General features: G+C 32.6%; 2 protein-coding genes across 6 annotated transcripts in view; one reads left to right on the forward strand and one right to left on the reverse strand.

Moving 5' to 3' along the window:
• Window positions 1-22,913, reverse strand: part of alpha-Man-Ia (alpha-Mannosidase class I a) — an 81,186-nt gene that overhangs the window by 31,976 nt on the left and 26,297 nt on the right. Inside the window, exon 2 of one of the 5 annotated variants that reach the window (XM_086841164.1) lies at window positions 19,159-21,453. The exons of the other annotated variants lie outside the window; for them this stretch is intronic. Coding sequence (XP_086697290.1) covers window positions 19,159-19,887 — 729 coding nt within the window. The 5' untranslated portion in view covers window positions 19,888-21,453. The remainder of the gene's footprint in view (window positions 1-19,158; window positions 21,454-22,913) is intronic. 5 annotated transcript variants of the gene reach the window in all.
• On the forward strand, window positions 10,371-11,663 carry LOC110175984 (uncharacterized). Its single transcript, XM_020942183.2, has 2 exons — window positions 10,371-10,865; window positions 10,937-11,663. The coding sequence occupies exon 2, from the start codon at window positions 10,939-10,941 to the stop codon at window positions 11,521-11,523; it is 585 nt and encodes a 194-aa protein (XP_020797842.2). The 5' UTR covers window positions 10,371-10,865; window positions 10,937-10,938; the 3' UTR covers window positions 11,524-11,663.

The following is a 22,913-nucleotide window of genomic DNA, read 5'->3' on the forward strand; positions in this document are numbered from 1 at the left end:
TCAGTTTAATGTTGATTTTTTTTTTCGATGGTGTTGCATTCTAGTACATTTGCTGCACTTTCCTTGGTAATTAGATTGGGCGGATGTTGGGGTTGCAACTGCGTTTAACGAACCTTGTGGCAGAAAATTCTGCCCCAACACCCTCCCCTATGGCAGTCATAACCGTAATCGCAATCATGAGCACAATTTCATTTCATTTCCAGAATTTTTCCTCAGCCTCAGTGTCGGAAAATGCGGCAGCAAGTGGCAAAGAGGTGAGGAGTTTTGCGCTTTTCGAGTGCGTTTAATGAGGCTAATAAAGTGGAGGCCAACATTGCCGATGGCCCCCTAATGCCTTGCTCCTAATGAGCTTATTGCATAATAATTGATTTTTATTGCTTGAATACTAACAGCAAGGAGAAATCAGTAAGTGATTTTTAAAAATTAATATATTTAAAGGGGAAAGCAAAGAGGAGAATTATTAAATGTACAAAATCCAAAATCCTTGCAACGAAAATCCATCATAACTAAGCTTAAAATATTCCCAGTTATCGAATATATATATTTATCGATATTTTTATATGACAATTTTAGGGACAAAATAAAGTTCAAACTAGAAATAAAACTAAATTCAGGAAGCGGAAGTCATATATCCTTGCATTTTATAATTTAATTATGGAATTGTAATGAAAATCCATCATAACTAAGCTTAAAATATTCGCATTCTTTGAATCAATATTTATCGATATTTTTACATGACAATTTTATGGACGAAACAAAGTTAAATCTAGAAATAAAACTAATTTCGGGAAGCGAAAGTTTATATATCTTTGCATTTTATAATTGAATTATGAAATTATAGCAAAAATCCATCATAACTAAGCTTAAAATATTCTGAGTCCTTGAATCGATACTTATCGAGTCTTTTGCACCATAATTATTTCGACAAATTAAAGTTAAAAAAATTCATAACTAAGCCAAAAATGCATTAATTTTAATTCGGAAAGCTTTCCTATGTTACTTTTTATTAGGTTAATAAATCTGCATACTCCATTTAAACTTTTTAAAAATTCAAAATTTTGTCAAATTTTTACAAATTTTAACGATGTAACCCCCTAAAAAAAATGTCAAAATTTTGTAAAAATTACATTTTTGCTAGGCATAGCTAGATCGATTCGGCTGTTGATACTGATCAAGAATATATATGATTTTTAGGATCGGAAATGATTCCTTCACTGAGTTTTAAGCTTCTGACTAAAATAATATTACCCTGTAAAGGTATGAAAATAGAGTTTGGTTTTATTTAAAACATATCATGAGTATATAGATAATGAAATCATTTTTAAGTAATATTTGTGTTTAGCTTATTCTTTAACAATTTCAATCAATATTATTTACATCTTTCTGTATAAATTAAATAAATATAAACAGTTTTCTTGTCCATTTATTTATCTAAATGATCCCTTTAAACCTTATCAATTTCCTTGTAAGCGTTTTGGGAAATCTGCTCTCTTTTTTATGTAATGTTGTATAATTTTCCAACCTAAATCACCTATATGGCAAATTGAAACCCCCCTCCCCTCCAAAAATTCCTGGGCCAAGACAGGCAGTTAACCAATTTTGGGGGGCATTAAATCTCGTCATTGAATCGCCTAATCTGTGGCCAAAAGGGGAAGAAGGCGGCGGAGGTTTGTTTCCAGCTGTGAAAAGCGAAGATGGGAGAGGGGAGGGGTCATCGATTGAATTTCCATTTGCATGCGTGTGCGTGCAGGCTAATGTAAGTGTATGTGTATGTGTGTGTGACATTATCGCAAAATGGCCGCCAATAATCATAATTCATGGACATTGTTTGCCAGAATTTCACAGCCCAAAAGCTCGAACAGCTGGCTCGCCTCATCCTTTGGCTCATGCCACGCCCCCACGCCCCCCTCCTACGGATTTTCCACAGGCATTATCATCCCCATTATCATCGTTGCTATCATCCCTATCATCATCATCCCTATCATCATTATTATCATTATCATCATCCACATCGGCGGCACTGAGAATGGCGTGTAAAACCAATTTTTCATTTGTGTGCCCGTCTAGGCATAAAACTTTTTTTACGTATTATTATTATTATTATTATGATTATTATTATTTTTTGCTTTTTTTGTTGCCACTCTTTTTGATTTTATTATACTTTTTCCCATTTTTATGCCCAGTCATAAATAAAAATATGTTTTATTCTATATTCATGTCCTAGTCCTCGAGCATTAAAGGCATTTTTAATATGGGAGAATATTTCGGGGGGATTTTTAAATTTGAAACATGTTGCTGCCACAGAGAAAAGTTCGATTTAAATTGGTTTGGTATTACTTTTTAAAGTTTAACAATAATAATATCAGACAATGATATTATATTATATAGCAAATGAAGGTCGGAAGCTTGGTAAAATTAACACAGAGACATTTAAAGATTTTTAATTTAAAAATAACAGACAGACACTTAAACATTTTTATATTATAAATATATTTATTTTATATTTTATGTTGCTGACAAGGGAAAAGTTTGATTTAATTTTGTATTAAATTTGTTATTAAATGTTATTACTTTTTAATAATATTTATATAAAATATATTAAATTTAACTTGGGATTCCCTGATTATATCACACAGACACTTTACAATTTTTATTTTAATTTAATTTAAATTTTCAGCGAACTTTTGTAAATTCTTTTCTTGCAATAAATAATTTCTCTTGGAATGCCACACGTTAAAAATAGAATTTTCTCAACTGCTTCCGTTTTTTCCTTTAGGGTCGTTTTCCTTTTACTCTGTCTGTGTCCTTTTGCTGGCTCCTTTTCTTGGCTCCATTTCCCCCCTCTCTCATTTCATCCTAAAAACCTCATCCCCCTTCCTACGAGTTCCTTGTTCCGGCTGATGGGTCGTATGCGTAATGTCTTTTATGCTGTCAAAGTCAAAGTTAATTTATGAGACGCCTTCGAGTAAATGGGAGGGAAATGGGGGTTAAATTCAATAACCTTATGAAGTTAACGCGCATTAAATGCGACCAGCCAAGGGAGAGCTGGTTAGGGTATCCTTGGAATCCTTGCGCCTGTCTGTGAGATGACTCATACGACCCGTAAGCCAATAAGAAAACAGCCACCGACGACAACCTGTTGCCTCTGACATTTTTATTTCATTAAATTGATTCATGTCTGATGATGGAAAATATGTGTATCGCAAGAGGTTTTTTTTTTAGATATTTTCAATTTTTTATAGCTTCTCTGTGTTGTATTTTAAAAAACATTTTAATTCGATTTATAAAAAGGAAAAAAAGGTAAAAACTTCCCTTTAACAAAATCATGTTTAAAGTTGTGATTTTGTGTTGGATTAGTTTGTTATGTGCATGAAATCCCTGTTTTATATACTGCTGGAATTCGAATCGTTTAACTTTATTTCCATTTTTCTCTTTGTTTGGACACGTTTATGTATATATTTTCCTTTTTTACCATTTTGTTTGGGCTTTAGTTTTATTTGCATTTGATATGTGAACAATTTTATCAAAGTTTTCGCTTCGTTGGGCTTCAACTTTTGTCCTTCTGCCCCTTGTCCCTTTTTGCATGTTTTGCCACCTTCGTATTTAATTGATAATATATCTTGTTTATTGTTGACCAATATTGATATGAAACAAAAGGAATGGATTTATAGTCATTTATATCTTATATATTTTTTTGATTGGATTTTGATGTGAACAAAATACAAATCAACAAGGAATATTAATCATTTAAACTTATGTTTGTTTTATGGTTTTTGCGGAATAAATTGTAATAAAAATTTTAAATGAATTTCTAGGAATTTAAATACCTTTTTCTTAGCCTTTTTGTTGGATTATAAATTATTTAATCAAGTACTACATTTAAGGGGAATTAATTCAAAATGTTTAGCAGCAAATTCCCAGTAAATTTATTAAACAGAAAATCTATATAAATTACTCTTAACTTTAGTAAACTTGCTCTTTGTATTAGCTTTTTCCTTTTGGTTTAAAAATACCTTTACATTTTGTAAACATTTAACCTCAAAGACCTCTCTCGTAATAAGCATTTCATGAAGCAACTTTAACATTTTGATCTAATTGAAATAATATCCTTCTCACAAGGTCCTGCGGACCTGTGTTTATGCAAATCCAGCTTGGCGAGCGAGCTATGAATTTGATTTATGGTCGTCGGGCTTCCTGTTTCACTTCCAGCTACATTTGCATATCAAATAGTTTTGGCAACATTAATGAATAAATATGCAATGTAATTGCATTTTGCTGGCACTGGGCTAAGGGAAAATGCATTCGATTACGAGAGACTTGGTCCCCTCTCTATCTAATTGAATTGAGTTGAACCTTTGACCCACACGATGACAACCCTCTGAAGGGTTGGATCATCATCATCCCCGATGACCCGATAACCCCCCTCACAGAAATCCAAGTGCCATTTGCTGCCATCCTTTGGCCAAAGATAATGCCACAAGATTGACGTAATTCAGCCGGGTCATCCACAAAACACAAAGCCCTCACCTTCGACTCGCCAAATTTGATTGAGTTCGCATTTCGGGCCCCGACAATTTCACAAGAGCAAATATTATGATAGGACACACACCCACACATGCCGGTCTAGACCTCCTATGCTTCGACATAGCCATCATAATATCAACAAGCATAAAGTGTATTAATAACACACAGCCAGGGGTTGACCGCAAAAACCAACTGAAACAGCCTCAAATGCTTCGAGAAGGAAAAATACCCTTTAAGAAAAATTGGCCACAAAACGAGGTGAATGCTTGTTGAGCTTCAAAATATTAAAAACGCTTTTCAGAGAGAAGATATTATAAGATATTATATTATATTTTTATATGAGAATAGGGTTTAAATATTGTTTAAACATTCTTCTACATTTATTTATATTTATTTTAATATGTATACGAAATATACTGATACGAGTTTGTATTTGAACCGAAACAGCTGTATATATAATCTTTGTTGTACTTGTCTGCTTACAAAACAATTTGTTTACGTTCTAAAAAAATATTCGAGACTAGGAATGATAGCAAATATCGATACATTAATTGTTTATAAATATTTGATTTGAAAGTTGTTATAACATGGTGATTAAATGTGCATTGAATCGATATTTTGCATAAAATATCGAAAACAGAAAAATTAATTAAATAAATTGATATTTTTTTAAATTATCGATATTTTAATGTTAAAAACGATATTTTTCAAAGTTTGAAACTTAGAAACAACAATGTATCGATATTCTACTTCATAAATCGGACGTATATAATCACCAAAATATTACTCTCTGATTTTTATACTCCTGCAGGGTTTTATAATTTCAGTTCAGAAGATGGCAACGCAGTAAAGAAGTCATTTCCGGTCATATAAAGAATATATATTCTTGATCCCTCCGTCTGTCCGTTTCTTCGTAAACTATCATCTCAGTTTTTAAGCTATTTGAATGAATCTTTGTAGTACGTTTTCTATATACTCGCTCTCTCAACGGATCGGATCCAATAACTATATCCTTTAGCTGCCATAGGAACGATCATTAAATGTCAAGAAAAATTCAAATCAGTGAGTGTAAAACTATAAATCTAATATTTATAGGTGAATGTAATAAAAGTACGCATTACTTTGTTGTTTTTGAATAAATATATATATATATAATAAATATATATATAATAAATATATATATAATAAATATATATATAATAAATATATATATAATAAATATATATATAATAAATATATATAAATAAATAAATATATATATAAAAATATATTTTATTTTTTATTAATTAATAATGATCGAATTAAAATTTGCAATAATAAACAAACTTTGGCGGGCGGAAGTTAGTTTCGGTTCATATAATATTATAATATTGTAATGGCAGTGAATAGCTTACTCTCGCCCTCTCTTTCTGTATGCCTCTATGGGCCTCTGCCTCCCACACTCTCGCTCTCTTTCTTACTCACAATAACATTTGGTATGCCTGCCTCCCTCTGTTGCAGCGCTGTAGAGAAGGCGCTTACTCTCCATCTCCCTCTGTTGCAGCTACAGAGGTAGCTCTCCCTCTCGCTCTCTTTCTCTGTTATCTTGCCTCGGGAAGTATAAATAGAGGCACTTCGATCGCCGCGACCTCAGTCAGTCCTAGGGGTACCTAGTGTTAACATCGTTAGTGATAGTGATTGTGATCTCCCTTCTACTTCAAATATATGACGTGGCCATTGGAATACATCCGGATAACCAGGAAGTGATCATTGATACCATGATTACCCTAATTAAAGTCACCAAGATAATAAGGAGAAAGGAGGTAAACAATGACGTGTCCTCTACTGGGGTAAGTCTTAACCATGACAACTATATATTATACATATTATAATATTATAACATATGCATACATATAAACATATTATATTATTATATCATATACATATATATATATATTATATTATTATATCCTATATAAATGCTATAGGAAGTATTCAGGCCTTGATCTAGATTTAGTTCTGCTAGCTATGCATTTATTATACCCTTGCAGGGTATTATAATTTTAGTCAGACCATATAAAGTATATATATTCTTGATCAGCATCAACAGCCGAGTCAATCTAGCCATGTCCATCTGTCCGTCCGTTTTAAGAAATTACTTACATTACTTTATTGTTTTTTGTAAAAAAATATATATAATTTATATTGCTTAATTCCTAGTTGTCGATTTTCAATCTGCAAGGGTATACAAACTTCGGCGTGCCGAAGTTAGCTTTCTTTTTTTGTTTTTAGTAACATAGATATTTTAATGTTGAATACGAGATTTTTTGATATTTCAGTTTCAATTTATTAAAGTATATAGATTTTGTTGCATATATTGAACAAATATAAAAAATATAGGAAAATTAAATAAAAAGGTTTGATTTGAATATTATTAAATAATATCAATATTTCAAAATTAAATAAGAGGTTTATCAATATTTAAAATTTCGATATATTAATGTAGATAATATTTTCGATGTGATATTTTTATCAATGTATCATAACGGACTTGGCTTTTCGAGTAATAAACCTTACTTTTGCTACAGTCAATTTCTGACAAACGTTTAGTTTTCATTTAGTAAAGAAAACTCGTTTTATAGAAAAGTAATAATAAAAATATTAAATTTTTGATCCTCAACCAGAGTTTTTAAGCTGTAATTTAAGAACATTAACATTTTTGAGTAAACCGTTTATTAAACAAGGGTATCAACAAGTCCACACTGACACTTGTTCCTTTTTTTTTATATATATTTTGGCGCCCTGTCAATCAAGCGATTGAGCTGTGAAACCTCAATTCTGGCTCCCTAGTAATGTATATATATATAATATATATATATCTGCACATCGTTATAATCCCTATACCCCCAACTCCGCGCTTCCATTATCATTGTGTCATCATCCCCCCATCATCTTTATCTTTATCTTTATCAGGCAACTTGTCCTGTAAGCACTTTTGGGAGGGCAACGACAACGATTCCCATGCTCGAGTCAGCACAAAAAAAAAATCATTCTAACCTTTTCGGCTCTCTGAATTCTTTTCGAAGGAGGAGGGGTTGTGCGCCTAAAATTATGCAACATAAACTAAAAATTAAACAGTTTGAGGACCCGAGAATATAACCACAACCACAAAACCAGACGTAAACACTTTTTTGCAAAGAGAAATAGCAATGTCATCTGGCCGCTCTTGAGGCCATCCCTCTCGCTCAGTTGACCTTTTGTTGTTGATGATTATCGGAAAGTTTCTTGAAAGAAGCAGCAGCCAGCTGTGGCATTATAAATATCCAAGAATATATATATATATATATAGAGAGAGAGATATATAAAAGCCACTTAAATATTTGAAAGCAACCGAACATGACAGTGGTGTAAAGTAACATTGTTATTCAAGGAAAGTTGAAATATAATGTTTAAGAACTTAGCATTACACCATTATCATCACCATCAGTATTTAGCATTCAACATTGCACCATCAGCATTTAGTAATAAGTGTTCCATTTCCATTGTTTCAAATTAATGTAGAAAAGGATAATTGGAAATAGAGAATTAAATAAAGGAGACTATGGTCACACTGAAGATTGATCGAAGCTCAAGATCACATTAAAAAAAATTAAAACTAATATGAAAATGTTACAAATTCAAGCATAGTTAAAAATATATTTAACTAAGAAAAGCAACATTTTAAACTAAAGTTAACCAAGTTAAATAGATGAGCTTCTGCTATGATATCCTTGATAACTTGTTAATATATGTATATATCCTTTCTGGGTTGCTTCACCATAAATGACTACCAAATATGCGGAAAATATACATCAAATAGTTTGTGGCAAAAAAGTTATGAAGTTGACTTCACTTAAGACATCATATTTTTTTACACGTTCATCCATCCATCCCATCTTTTTTTCTTTTTTCTTTCCTGCTGCCAAACACTCTTCCAAGCTCATCACATATTTATGATTCATTTCATTTCGTTTCGTACGTTTCGTGTTTTTTTATGGCAATGAGTTTGTGCATTTCGCTTCGCTTTTTTGTATGTCCTGGGTGTGTCTGTGTTTGTGTTTTGCTCTTTTGGCAGTCACAGCTGCCGATTGTCTTGCTTTGCTACGCGCCGCTTTATCCTGTCACAGGATCCGAAAGCCCAAAAACCTCATCCTGTCGAGGCGAGGCAACTACTTGAAGACCATTTCCTATGCCATTCAACGGCCGAAATTCAGCTGAGGTCCTCCAAGATTTTTCCCAGACTTGGAAAAGTTTAGAAAAAGAACGAAAATGGCGAAAGAGTAAGGCAAGGGACATCTGATATTTATGGTGGCTGCTCAACAAGCAAGAAATCTGGGCACATTTTCTCGAAAGTAGCAAAACATGTTTCAAATTGTCAAAATTAAAATTAAAGAATTGCAATCGTGTTGAGCTGATCCTTAGCAAGGATTCGTGTTTAAAATTCTCTGACTTTTCCTCCACTATTTCTTAAGTTCTGATCAATTTTCATTGACTTCTAACCTCTTCGGTCCATTTCCCTCTTTAGTTTTTCCGCTCATCTTTCTCCCCCAAGGACTCTTCTTCTCGTCGATGGCAATTTCCTACATCTTTTTTATTGAGAGAGGTACTGAGAGGGCCAATAAATAAAGGACGAGTTGCCTGCTTCCTTCCGGCAAGCACAAAAAAAAAACAAAGTAAGAAAGAAGGAGGCCAAAATAGGGTATATAGGTAAGTTACGGAGTCGGTTGCCTCGGGACCAGACCAAAAAGGAGGCAATTAGAAAAAGTCGTAAAACAAACGATGGCCAAAATGGCTGCGCCACATCCACATCCTACTTCTTCTTCTTTTCCCCACTTCCGGTTCAGCTTTTCCAGCTTTTCTCGCTGCCCAAATAGCAATTGCAATGAACAAATCCCCATGATCTATGGGGAAAATGTTTGAAGAGATTGCTGCAGGAATGTTTAATCGTTTATCGCTGTAAATTGGTTGCCCCCTTCAAAGATACCCCACAACTTGAGGCCATCTTGGTTAGCCATGAAAAGAAAAAACAACATGCAATCACATAAAAAATACTGAGAGAAATAATTATCAAATGAGAGAAAGTTGCATGTCTTTTAAAATTAAGAAATCACATAGTTTGTGCAGAAGAAAAAACAAAACAACCTAGTCTAGATCAATACGACTGTTGAAGTTAAATTACACTTATTAAGACCTTTATCAGGCTAAAATTGAAAGAAAACAATGCTATAATTATGACAAAAATATAGTTTTCCATATTTATCAATTATAAATTTCCCATTTCCTTTATTTTTCTTACTGTGCACTTAATACCTGTGGCAGAATAAATAGCAAAGTGTGCTAAATAATTGAATAAGGACAATTGATTGATAGCCAAAAGCTTTTTATACCGGCGCATAGTTAACGAAGCGTAACAGGTAAGAAGTGAGTCCAGGTAACACACAATCAGCAGAAGCAAACGAAGGTGAAGGAGCACGAGAAGGAACAGAAGCAATAACAGACAAAAGGTGAGGGGTCACAAAAGTGCAGACAAACTGAATTGACTCCTTGAAGTGAGGAGGACCTACTTCTATGAACATGTCCTCGAGCAATGCAATGCAAGAGAAAATCAGCTTAGCGCCCAGGTAGAGATGAAAAGCGGAAATAGGAAGCCAGGACAAATTCAAGGGAAAACCTAGTCTGAGCAGAGGGAAAAGCCCTCGTATTTTCCCGCAAAAACCAAACATCAACAAAGCAAGTCAACTTTGGGTTCTTAAAACTGCTGCCGGCGGCGGAAAAGTCATCGAATGCAGCAGGAAAATGTTACACACACACACACATACATAGTGGAGGTTCAAGCAAAATCAAGTTCAAGGAAAACAAAGTTAGACTGTCAATTTAGTTAAATTCCTTTCCAAGAAGACAACTAGATATTTGAATGTGAGTATCAAAAGAGATTTCTGTAAAGTAAAAATAAGGGATACCAAATCCTTACAGTTTCTTAATGGATTTTCCATTTTCTCCACTCTATTTTGTAATAAATCGATCAATGGGGTTATTAAAAAAGATTTCTTTAAAATAAAAACCCGGAAAAGCAACTCAAATGAAAGTCACAAATCCGTACAGTGTTTTAATGAATTTTTTCACCAAGTATTTTCCTTTTTTCCACACCATTTATAACAAATCGATCATGTAATCCATGGCACAAATTCCTACAGTTTCTAAAAGAAGTTATTACCAAGTATTAACTATAGATCAAGTGATCTATGAAAAAGTTGTGTGTTAAAGAAGCAAGTTCTAGAAACTTTACAATTGATTTGAACCTGACGAAAGAGCAGACTGAACAAGTAAATATTTATATTTTTATTCTGGTTTTTAACATTTTTTTGAAAATTTTTGCTTTCTTTTTTATTTAAAGAAATGAATATGGCACTTCTGGACCTACAACCTACGGAGTTTTTCTTCAACTTATGCAGCAAGCGCTTGGAGTACAGACATTTGGTATTGCGGAATACCAGCAAGAAAAATGTGGTGACCTATAAGATTAGAACCAATACACCAACCGATATTTTCACCGTTCATCCCCTTATGGGTGTTGTGAAGCCCAACCAAACCGCTGTCATTCACATCTACATGAATCGCGATGTTCCATGGATCAAAAGGAAGCGTTATGAGCTTCTCGTTTCGGCAACAACTATAACCGACAGTGAGGTCAATTTGCAGAGGCTCTGGATGCACTTGAATCGAAACGACACCTGGATGGCCAAAATCGAGTGTAAGTTCATTGATCAGGAACAAGAACCTTGGTGGTTAACCTATCAAAATGGTGGGAACATATCAAATATGCTGAATATTACGGATTTGGATAGAAAGGTCAAGAGGTTGCGTTTTGAGGTCGATATGTTGCGTACACAAAACAAGATTTTCAAGGTTATCATCTGTGCACTGGCTTTGATCATCATAATATGGGCTGCCGTTTTGCACTTTCGTGAACTTTTGTCTTAAATAGAACACACTTTATACGTACATGAATTTCGGGATAAACAGGCAATTATTTTGTAACACTTAGGAAATTTATTATAATGGTTTAAATTAAAGAACATTCAAATAAAACTAAGAATCACAAATGAAACAAGTAAGAAATATACAGCATGTTGCGAAACATTCAGTTATGGGTGCTAGGAACATGTTGAGTGACATTTACATAAGAACAAATGTTGAGCGACATTTAAGGATCAAATGTTGCTAGGAACAAGTTGAGCAACACACATATGTGTTGCCGATACAAATTTAGATGTTTCAGAAGTTCTACATAAAGAAAATCCTAATTGCTTAATAACTTTCATAACTTTCTTAATTAATAATGGGTCTTGTTTCTATTTCTAAATTTTAACTAAAATTTTGTTCCTTTTGTTCTAGAAAATGCAACGGATTTTAGATATTGACGGTAGCACTACCTTTAAGGTTTGGCCGGGCAAATCCGCAGCAAAAAAGAATTGGAAATCCAGACAGGGAGCTAGGATACTGTCAGTGCCAGGATCTCAAGTTTCTGTCAGATCTAAGGATGTTTCCTTCTATTCTGTTCTGTGCTTGTATTCTGCTTTTGCTTCTATCTCTGTGCAAGTTGTCATCACTTGAATTCTGGCGTTGATTCTATTTTGCCGCCAGAATCAGCGACCAGGATGAGGACAAGGACGAGGAGGACCACCCTCCGTTTCGCCTCTATTTCGTGCATGCCTCATGTCAGGCGGAAATTGAATAGTTTCCGGTATTGAACAATGATTACTTATGCTCCGCTTCGCCTCTTCTGCCACCAAAAACTTTGACCGACCCCAAAAACAGAAGCAGAAATTCAATTCCAAATCGATACCCTAAGGGTTCATGAAGCTTATATGAAAGCAAATATATATACATATATATGTATATAGAACATGCATACATATAATAAATAGGATTAAATACTAAACTTTAGCTAGCTTATTAATTTCCTTTTTTTAATTCAATAACTGCTTGTAAGTATATTACAACTTCGTTTTCTTTTGTCTGACCATTTATGATTCTTTTTCTACGCGATTTGCTAAGGATATAGACGGAAAAAAGTTGTTGGTCAAGGACATTTTCCTATTCGAAAGCGGGTGGGCGGTTTTCTTCCCGGTCAGGACAGGACAGGACACGACACGACTCGACACGATAATTGAAAGCATTGGGGCGTTGCCATTTGCGCCGAAAACTTTTGCCAAGACATGGCGCAGTAGGCTCCCTCTCCTCACAAAAGTATTATTTACCCCATCTTTAGTATGTATATTATATATGTATATTATCCATAGCGAAAATTTTGGCACCTGGTACTTCATAGTCGGTACAGTTTCGTTTGTGAAACCGCTGACTTACTCTTACTTTTGTTTTCTTCTATTTGCTTCTGCCCCAAAAACTTTGTATCCATGAAATTGCAGAACGTATCACGAATATGTTCAAATCATTCACTTGCAACTTACCTGAAAGGAAAAGAAACAAAAGAAAACACTTGAGTACACTCAGGGAAATATTGAATACAACAGATACCAGTAAGAAGTTAATGTAAAATTATATGCAATTAGATAATAAGAATAATAATAATTTGATGTATTTCTTTAATTTTATACTATGACTTATCATATACCTTATAGTTCAAGGATTCTATATCTATTTTTTGTACAGTGTAAGGCTATGTTAGACATTATGAATTTATCCATTTATGTGTAAGCGGGAAAGCGGCGCGTGTTTTCCATATAAAGAGGCTGCTTTGCATTGCAATTGTTGGTTATAAATTATGACAGATGTAGGGAACGGGACAGAGGGAAACCTGGAGATTTTCCTCCGTTTATAAGCTATGGAAAAAAAAATAGAAAGAAAACCTGGTGGCCTTCTAGTTTGATGAGGGATAATTGTGTGCGACAATGAGAAAATAAATCAAAGCATGAATGAAGGGAAATATTGAATAAATAACCAAAAATAACAGATTTCTTTCAACTATCTTTAAGGTTGAGTTTGAGAATAGTTTATAGGTTTTCATTTATGCAAAACTTCTGCCATAAATTATAATTTACATAAAAGCCAATACAAAAGGAGTAAGTCTATGAATTTTCAGGGTAAACTAGTTCGGGTTTTCCTTATTTTTTTTTTGGGGGGCAGAACTAGTTCAACTTTACCAAGCTCGGCGATAATTACAAGCGCCCGAGGGGGAGGCACAATTATTTTAATTTCCACAACAGGCCAACTTGTAAGTCTCATTTTCTCTCACTCCCACACACTCTATCTCTCTCTCACTCTCTATCCCTGTCTCCCTTTGGCACTTGGGCAACCCGCACGTGATGAGCCTGCGGCAAGTTGAAAGCCAAAAACTCTTTCCTCGACACTCCACTCCACTACTTTCCGCCAAAATGTGCTTTTGTTTACCTAAAAAGTTAAGCAATTTATTATTAAGAAAAACTTTTACACCACGCATTTTGGCCTGTTGGGGAAAAGAGTGAGAGAGAGGGAATGGGTTTCTGGGCCAAAGGTTATGCTCCTCACTTTTTTGTTTTATATACTTTTATCCAAAAAGCAGAATTGCGTATGATAAATGAAGAATATTAAACAAAACGAATAACAAGGACATTCAATGCGAAATTAATCTAAAAGAATGAAATCAAAATTGTTAAAATCGTTGCAGTCAATTCTAAGCGGTTCCCAAAAGTATGCTTTAAATTGTTAAAACATTTTTAAACTTAACTAAAATGTTGGAAAATTTATGTAGTTTGGTATTTAAGCTGCATTATTATATTATTTTATATATACAATATTAAAAATAAAATGGTATTATATATGTTTCATAATTGAAATTAATTTATAAGCAAATTAAATGTAATTTTTAAATAATTATGAATTTTTTTTAAATTTTTGCTGGCTTATTTAAGACTTAGTTTGATTGTAAAGATTAGTCTATTAAAGCTATAAATATGTGTTAATTTATTTGTATTTTCATTTTTATCATTTACTTATTATTTCCTCATTTCAATTAATATTTTTTGATTAAAGATAAAAATCATTTAATAAATAAAAGTTATATTTCCTTGGCTTTCAGTTTTCTTTGACTTTATAACTAAGATTTACTCTACATATATATTTTTTTGTTTACATAATTGTTATTTGCCTTTGCAGTTTTAATTTCTTTGTTCTAATTCCACGACTATTCAGACAGTTGCAATTCTATTTTAAGCATATAATACAAAAAAAAAAAATAGAGAAAAAAAATCAGCATCCATGGAAATCAACAAACGGAAGTGAGCAAAATTAGCGTTTGTAAATAAATGAACAAGTCTCATGTAGAATTCATTGGCTTAATTTGTTTGTGTGTTCTCTCCATCTCTTTCTCTTTATATCGCTGTCTCTATATTTCACATCTCACTGTCAGTCTCTCTCATCCTAATCCCTCATTCAACAATGAACATTGAAAATCAGTTAATTAATTTCACACGGAATAAGTTTACAAAGTTAATTGGCTAACAGAGCTGGCTTTTGGCTTACATTGAAATAAGTTAGTCGTAAAAAACAACAACAAGATTAAGAAAAGTATTATAAATATTGTAAAAAAAAAAATAAAATGATACACAACGAAAAATTAATAAAATGGTTAATAAATTTAATTAATATAGTTATTCGACTGTGTTGAGTTTGTTAGCATAATTTTAAAAATGAAAACCTGTTAATTAATACATTAACTTGAAACTTGACTTTTTAATAAAATAACTTAGGTTATACAAAATATATATACTGCTAAATTCAATTCAATGTATGTTTATTATTTAATAAAGAATGAATAGAACACATTTTTAAATTATGTTGAAAGTTATATTAGTTTTATATCGATTTAATTTTTATTGTGTTCGTTCGTTCATCTAATTTAAGTATAAGAAATAAATAAATTATATTCAATATAAATAGATTATTTCATAAACAAACTGAAAATCTTAATTTTTTATGGAATGCTATATTAACTTTCAGTTTCTTTATCTTCATCTAATTGAATTAAATAAATAAATAAATTATATTAAATATATGTTTATAATTCAATAGAAAAATAATATGTATTTTTAAATTGTTTGGGAAATAATATGAATTTTTTTTTGGTTTAATGTTATATTAATTATATCGAATTTATAAGTATTACTTTCTCTTTCTGTTCATCAAGTGTAATTAAGTATTTCATTACTATTTAATCTCAACCTAAGAATCTACATTTTTGTTTTGTTTGGAATGCTATATTATCTTTTTAATTGATTTAATGCATATTAGTTATAATTAATTTATAAGCATTAAGCATTCACCTTTCGTTCGCTAACTTTTGCTTTGAACTTTGGCATGTATGGATTTTCATTCTATCTCCCTCACTTTTAATTGCCATCCCTCTCTATCTCACTCACTCCTCTTAGTTAATCGCATTAGAGAAAATGCGCGATTTAGTAACGTCAGGTTGCAGGGATGGGATTAAGGGGGCGTGTGTGTGTGTAAGTTTTATTATTTTTGCCTTGTCACAAAATTGAAGTTTATTTTATATTATTTTTTTTGCAAATGTCTGGCATATGCATGTGCTGTCAGTTTATTTCATTTGATTTCCCAGCTCTATTAAAACTATGTTAATTATTGTAATCTGTAATCTGTTTGTCCGTAATGCCCGAAGGGCTCCAAATTGTCAGAGATGATGATATTGTCTACGTAATTGACTGTCGGCGATGGATATCAAGCGTAATTACGCCCACAGCCACAGACCCATATTTAGATGGGAAAATGTGCTAAGAGTTTTCTAAAACCGCAAGTAATTGCCTTTGAATATAGTCATGAAAATAGTTGGTATATATATACATATGTGTATATGGATGTTACCACAAAATGGGGATTCATTTTGGCAGGATAGCTAATTGGATTTTCGGTTTTAATTTTTTTTTAAAGGAACAGAATCATTTCATAAGAATTATATTGGACAAAAAGGGAAGCTATTTTTACAGGAACAAAATAATTTTGTGGGACATTATTTACTTTATTATTAGATATATATTAATCAAGACAAAAAAAGGAGGTAATTTTGACAAGCCAAAGTTTGTATATCCTTGCAGTTAGCCTTAGGATCAAGGGTTCAAATGTGCAATAGAGCTTAACTTAGCCAAAACTGTGTTAATTTAAAATTGTTAAAAAATTAAATAAATAAATAAATATTTAAATTATTAAAATTTGTATTCATTTTTTACAGTTTTAAGGATATTACATCTTACAAAACGTTGAAAACATGTAGGTACATTTATTGAAGAATTGTTTTCCAATGTTTTCTTGTTTATTGATTAAGATTTTCTTTAAAATAAACTTGACTTTTATTAATTATTGGCTTCTTAGCCATTGTATACCAGCAAGAAACCCTAAACTATGTTTATTATAGATATATTTTTTATATGCTAATAAATAATAAGTAAATAAAAGTTTTTCAAATATGATAAATAAGCCAAAAATGTATTAATTTCAAAACGAAAAGCTTTTCATATGGGACTAATAAATCGATATGAGTTATAAAATTTAAATAGCTAAGCTTTTGGGAAAATTTTTGACAATTTTAACGATGTAATGAACCCCTTTAAAAATGTTGTAATAAATCTACATGAGTCTTACTATTTAAATAACTAAACTTTTGGTCACATTTTGATACATTTAACGATGTAATAAACCCCTTAAAAAATATTGAAAAAATCAATAAATAAAAAAAAGTGTTTCTTCTGAACATGACCAGATCGAATCGGCTGTTTATATCTATGATTTATTGCAAACTTTAGACTAAAATTATAATACCCTCCAAGGCTATAAAAAAATTCAAATAATCGATGAGTAAATAATGTCCGCATTGAAATCAATAATGTATGGCTGTGTTGTAACGTTTTTTTTTATGCTTATTGCAATTAGCATAAATCTCCACAAACTCTGCCTTGTTGCATTTTCATCTGTATGATCTGGGAGTAAGCAAAAACCGGATCAAGATTTATAAAACTGAGTACCAACTGGTATTAACCTTACACTGTTATACCAGCGTGTCTGTTATATGTAGCACATGCAAATGTGAGCAAACAAAACGTGACAAATTTAATTGGGATATATACCCCCATGAGGAAAAACGGAAAATATATAGTTACCACACACTAAATAAACTCACACGCCAACACACGAGCTTCACCAAAATGAAATTTTCCCACATTTGGCCAGCGGCAACGGAGAAACCGAATTTGAACACGAAAAAAAAAAACAAACAAATGCATTTTGCATAGGTCGAGCGGGTTATGCACCGTGAGAAACTTTGGGCAAGTTAGAACATATAATTGCAATAATACAAGACATATCATTTGATAACTTACAGGTTGAAAAGTATATAATATTACCTGATATTTTAAGGCATTTGGTAGGATTTAAAACTAGCCTAGGGATAAGCCGAGATAAATTGGAAATTTTACTTTAAATCACAAATAATACACCTAATAATAATCATTTCCATAATAAATGGAATATATATTCTATAATAAATAATAGAGGATTGCTTTTAAATAATAATAATAAATTTTTCAATAATAAATCCCATAATAAAAATCACTTGATATACCTATAATAACACTATATATATTTATTTCTATGAAACATAAATCACTCCTTATATATTTTTCAGTGTAACAAAAGGGATGAAATGGGATGGGGGGTATAAAGCGCAAATTCGTGTTTGCCGCCCATCGTGACAATGCAGTAAATGATTAGCGAGACAGCTATAATAACAGCAACAACAATAGCAAGAAATTCTAGAAAAGCGGAAAAACGTGATGCAAACATCAAAATTGAAAATTCAAAACGTAAATTGAATTTACGAAATGGTAAAGTTTTTGCTGTTCAATTTGTAATTGCTTAAAACTAAACGACAATGGTAACCGGGGAAATAAGTCTAAACCACATGATTTATGAAATGCTCAGCAGTGGCACTGAACAAAATAAAAGAATAAAAAAAATTTCATTACTACAAACATTTTTATTGAAAAATATAAACCTAATGGTATTATGATTAAGTGAAAAAAATATAAATTTTGACATACAACTGCCACACTACTTAAAAACAAAGATACGGGCACACTTAATTTTTACAATAAGTAACTAGTTCTTATAAATAATTTTGGCATGCTGTTTACCGAAAATGATATATTATTATAAATTTAAGATTATTTTGTATGTGGCAGAGCTGATATTTTTAAAACTTAATTGTGCATATGAAATATTTATAGGAAATCCTTTTTCCACTTTATATTTTTCAACAATAAAGAAAAAACTTAAAGTTAAACCCACTTTTTTCAAATTATTAAAATAATATCAATGGTAAAAAGTAAGTATTATGCATTAACTTTTTTAAGTGTGGAAAAATGTGAGAAATTCGATTTTCAAAATTTTCAATTAATATTAATAGTAAAAAGTAAACTTTTAAATTTTAAAATTTTGTTGTTCTCAAAATATTGAAATAATATCAAAGGTAATATTAGTATTAAGCCTTATTTAAATTTAATAGCTAGCTGCTTCGTCTTTGAGGCGAACATATTTTCTCTCAGTGTGTACCTGCTTGACGTGGGCGCGTCTTTCGAACTGAATGCCCCCGGGATTGTGATCAACAATGCCCATTTTTGAATTTGATGGGCTTCCGGTGGTGATGGCGTTGCTGCTGCTGCTGCTTGTGGAATCTGTCGCACTGCTTACGGTACTCTTAGCGGTACTTGTGGAAGGAGAAATGGCCGCTATCAGTGGTGACGCTGCGGGCAATGAAATGGAATCCACATTGCCCTCCATTAAAGCCTCGGCTGCTTGCAGTATACGAGGTCCTGTATTTTGGCTTCGTGAGTTAGTTAAATCCGAACTGCTTGTGGCACTGCTTCCCAAACCGCTTTCATTTACCAATCGATTATTATTATTATTATTGTTATTATTTAGGCCAATTTCAATGACAATCTTATTGGGTTGCTGCTGCTGCAACATCATCTGTTGCTGCTGCTGCCGCTGCAGATTCTTGGGATGCGTTGCCGCCTGTATATAGTTGAGATCACTTCGTGAGAGGTGATGCTGCTGGAGCGTGGAATATTGCTGCTCCACGAGAGCGGCACGAGTCTGGGCCGCCTGATGGCCCCCATTGGCCGCCGCCGAATCGCTGGCGACCTTTTCGCGCAGCTTAACAATATTCGAGATGTTAATGCTATTCGTTAGCGTTATGCCCGTAATGCAGACAAGGATAATAGTCAGCACAACGCCGCAGATGACAAGGGTGGGCATGCGGAAGCATTTCCGGCTGCACATGGTCGGTCGTCTCCTCGGTTGGATTGCGGCAAAAGAGGCATGCAGCAGACCGGCGAAATAGATGGGATCACAAATGTTTGCAACGAGTTTTTTTTATTATTTTTAAAAAACTTTGCTTACTAACTTTAATAAGCAACTCGCTTTTGTTTAACTTTTAAATATTGTTTTGCCGTGTTTCTTAATTTCTCTGCACACTTTTACATTTTATGACTTGCTTTTAAGTTTTCAAATATTTTCAGCAAATGTTTGTCATGGTTTTATATTAGCTTATATTATTTATCAAGCTTCTTTTATTCGTGTGTCCAATTCGCGTGATTTCAATGTTTTTGTTTTCTTTGTTTGGTAGCAAGGCGCGAGAGAGCTTCACAGTTTTCCTTGGTATTTGTTTTTATTTTATTAAATTTTTTCACGATCGCTTCGCGTTTCGCTCTGCTTGCCAGCTGAAACGCGAATGCAGCTGGAAAAGCTTTGAGCACTGCTTGATGCTTGACGGTTGTAGCTGCACTCCCTGTCTCTCTCTCTCTCTATCTCTGCTCCACTGCTTGTTGTGGCGCTCTTGCCAACTCCCACGCTCTCGCAAACTCTCGGTGGCTTTGTGGGGCGACACGTTGGAATCACCTTGAGAGAGAAATACAGCCTCTCAGCTGATGCCGTCGCAGCTGCGCAGCTGTTGCAAACTGCTTTGTTTTTCTTGTTGTTGACATTGTTGTTGTAGCATGATGTCGATCGTTGTTGTTGTTGTGTGTGTGTTGGAGAGTTGGAAGATTTTATTTATGTGCAGATTTTTGTAGTTGCTGTTCTACTTTTGGTAGCTTTTGCGGTTTTGTCTTATTTAAAGATTTGTTGACTGTTGCCGTTGTTATTTTAAATATCTACTGTTGTTGATTTATTGTTTTGATACTTTATTGTTTTTGTTTGTAGAGCTATATATTTTTATTGGGGAGATTTTGTTGTCTTTTTATTCTTATTGTTGATTTCTTAATGCTGTTGTTGATTTATTGTTGTTCTTCTTGATTGTAGTGTTTAATTATCGATGTTTTTGTTGTATTGTTTTTAATAAACTATAATACTTTTAAAGAATTTGTTGATTTTCTTTATATATGCATTATATTTGTTGATTTACATTTTAAAGCATTTCATTTTCAATTTATTTATGCATACATTGTTATATTGTTGTTGTTGATTTTATTGTTGTTGTGTTTTTGTTAGCTTTTATTTACCATTGATATTTTGTATTGTTGAAATTAATTATTATATTTGATGTGATATTAGTTACAATTGAAAGTAATATTTTGCAGTTAACATATCAATTTGCAACTCGTGCATTCACGAAACTTGTTTATTGTTTAGCTATAACTTGTTTTAAAGTTGTTGAGTTTTTTATCTGCTATACTAATTAATTATAGTAACAATATTTAGTCTTGTTTGCTGTAGTTTATTAAGTTGTTTTTGTTTGTGCTTTCGTTACGCTTTAAGCAATATTTATTGCAGTGCTCTAATTGCTGGCTGACTGTTTTATTTTTACACTGACTTGAGCTTGTTTTTATTTTTGCCTTTTCACGTTATCTTCCAAAAATAAACAAAAGACACCGAATGCAATTCGTTAAAAAATTTAGTGCTTTTATGCATGCTTTGTTGTTGTTGCTGTTGTTATGGCTCTTGTTGTTTTTTTTTTTTTTTTTTTCATTTTAAGGTGTGGCAAAACACACCCAAAAATGTCTTAAATTTGTAGAGACTTTAATGTTTTGAATACTTATATTAAAATATATAAAATCATATTATATATAACAAATTCTCCACTTCATCTACTTGAATCTATCGATTCTATTAGCTTATAATTCAGTCCGCAAAATGTTAATGAAATGTTCACCACTCCTTTCTCTTTTTTCTATTTTTTCCTTTCACTATCATTCCTATCCATTTCCTGAACTGTTCAACCTTGACTATCTTGGCTCTCTCGCTTTCCATTCCAAGTAACTTTGTGTAATGCCACCTTAATACCCTACTATTCCCACAGCTAGGCCCCAAAAGGCTTTTTGAGACAAAAAGGTAACTTGCACCTTTTCATGTTTCTTTTTTTATATACTTTGTATTTGAACAACCAAAATTGTTTAGAAAACTGGATATGGTGTATTTATGTAAAGGATTGTAATATATATATTTTAAATATATTTGAATACATTCTTCTACTACTTTTCATCAGAAGTATGTATTCAAATTTATTTTAAATATACTCATATTTTCATTTTAAAAACAAGGAATATAATTTGTAAACTTGCTTAAACCATTTTTTCACTCTTTAAGAAGTATTTTTACAGAAGTTTTCCATTCCTGGGGTTTGAAACAATTCTGGACACCCTCATGCTCTCTTGGTATAATTATTATAAGAGTATTTGCAAGTCGTCTGTACTTTTCCCAACCGAATTTCTTCGCCTTTCTGCCTTTGTTTGGTATTTCTATTTCTATTTTTTTGGGAGGCGGATTTAATCATTCATTTCATGGGATCTGCACACGCGTCTTCAGAAAAAAAAGGGGTGGTGGGTGCTAAGACCAGTCTTGGCTGTGTGGCAAGGGGGGGTGGCAAGGGGACACTTTGCGGATTTAATTGAGCCGACACGCACGCACACACACTACACACACACACACAACAGGGTCTTGCGTGTGTGTTTGATAGACTTGGAAATTTCATTTAATTGCATATTAACGCCTGTTGCCTAGACGAATTTATTTCGCCTTCTTTTTGCCATCTTGGGCTTTATTTTATTTGACTTTATTCCCTTACGTTTTATTTTTGTTTTCTTCCAAATTTTTGTTGTTCTCGCTATTTATCTCAATTAATGAAGCTGCGTCGCTTTGTCGCTTAATTAATTTGAAGCAAAAGGGCTTTTCAGCACAAAGTGAGTGGGGAAATGTGTGCTCTTTTCAGGCATTAAAGGGATTTTCAGTTTTAATTAAACAATTATACTAAAAAAAAATATCCAATAAATATTAAATTAATTATTAAGCAGTGAACAAACATTGGGAGA

The sequence above is a fragment of the Drosophila serrata genome, unplaced genomic scaffold (assembly GCF_035046125.1).
Source record: "Drosophila serrata isolate PLE 108 unplaced genomic scaffold, ASM3504612v1 contig_6, whole genome shotgun sequence".
Classification (NCBI taxonomy): domain Eukaryota; kingdom Metazoa; phylum Arthropoda; class Insecta; order Diptera; family Drosophilidae; genus Drosophila; species Drosophila serrata.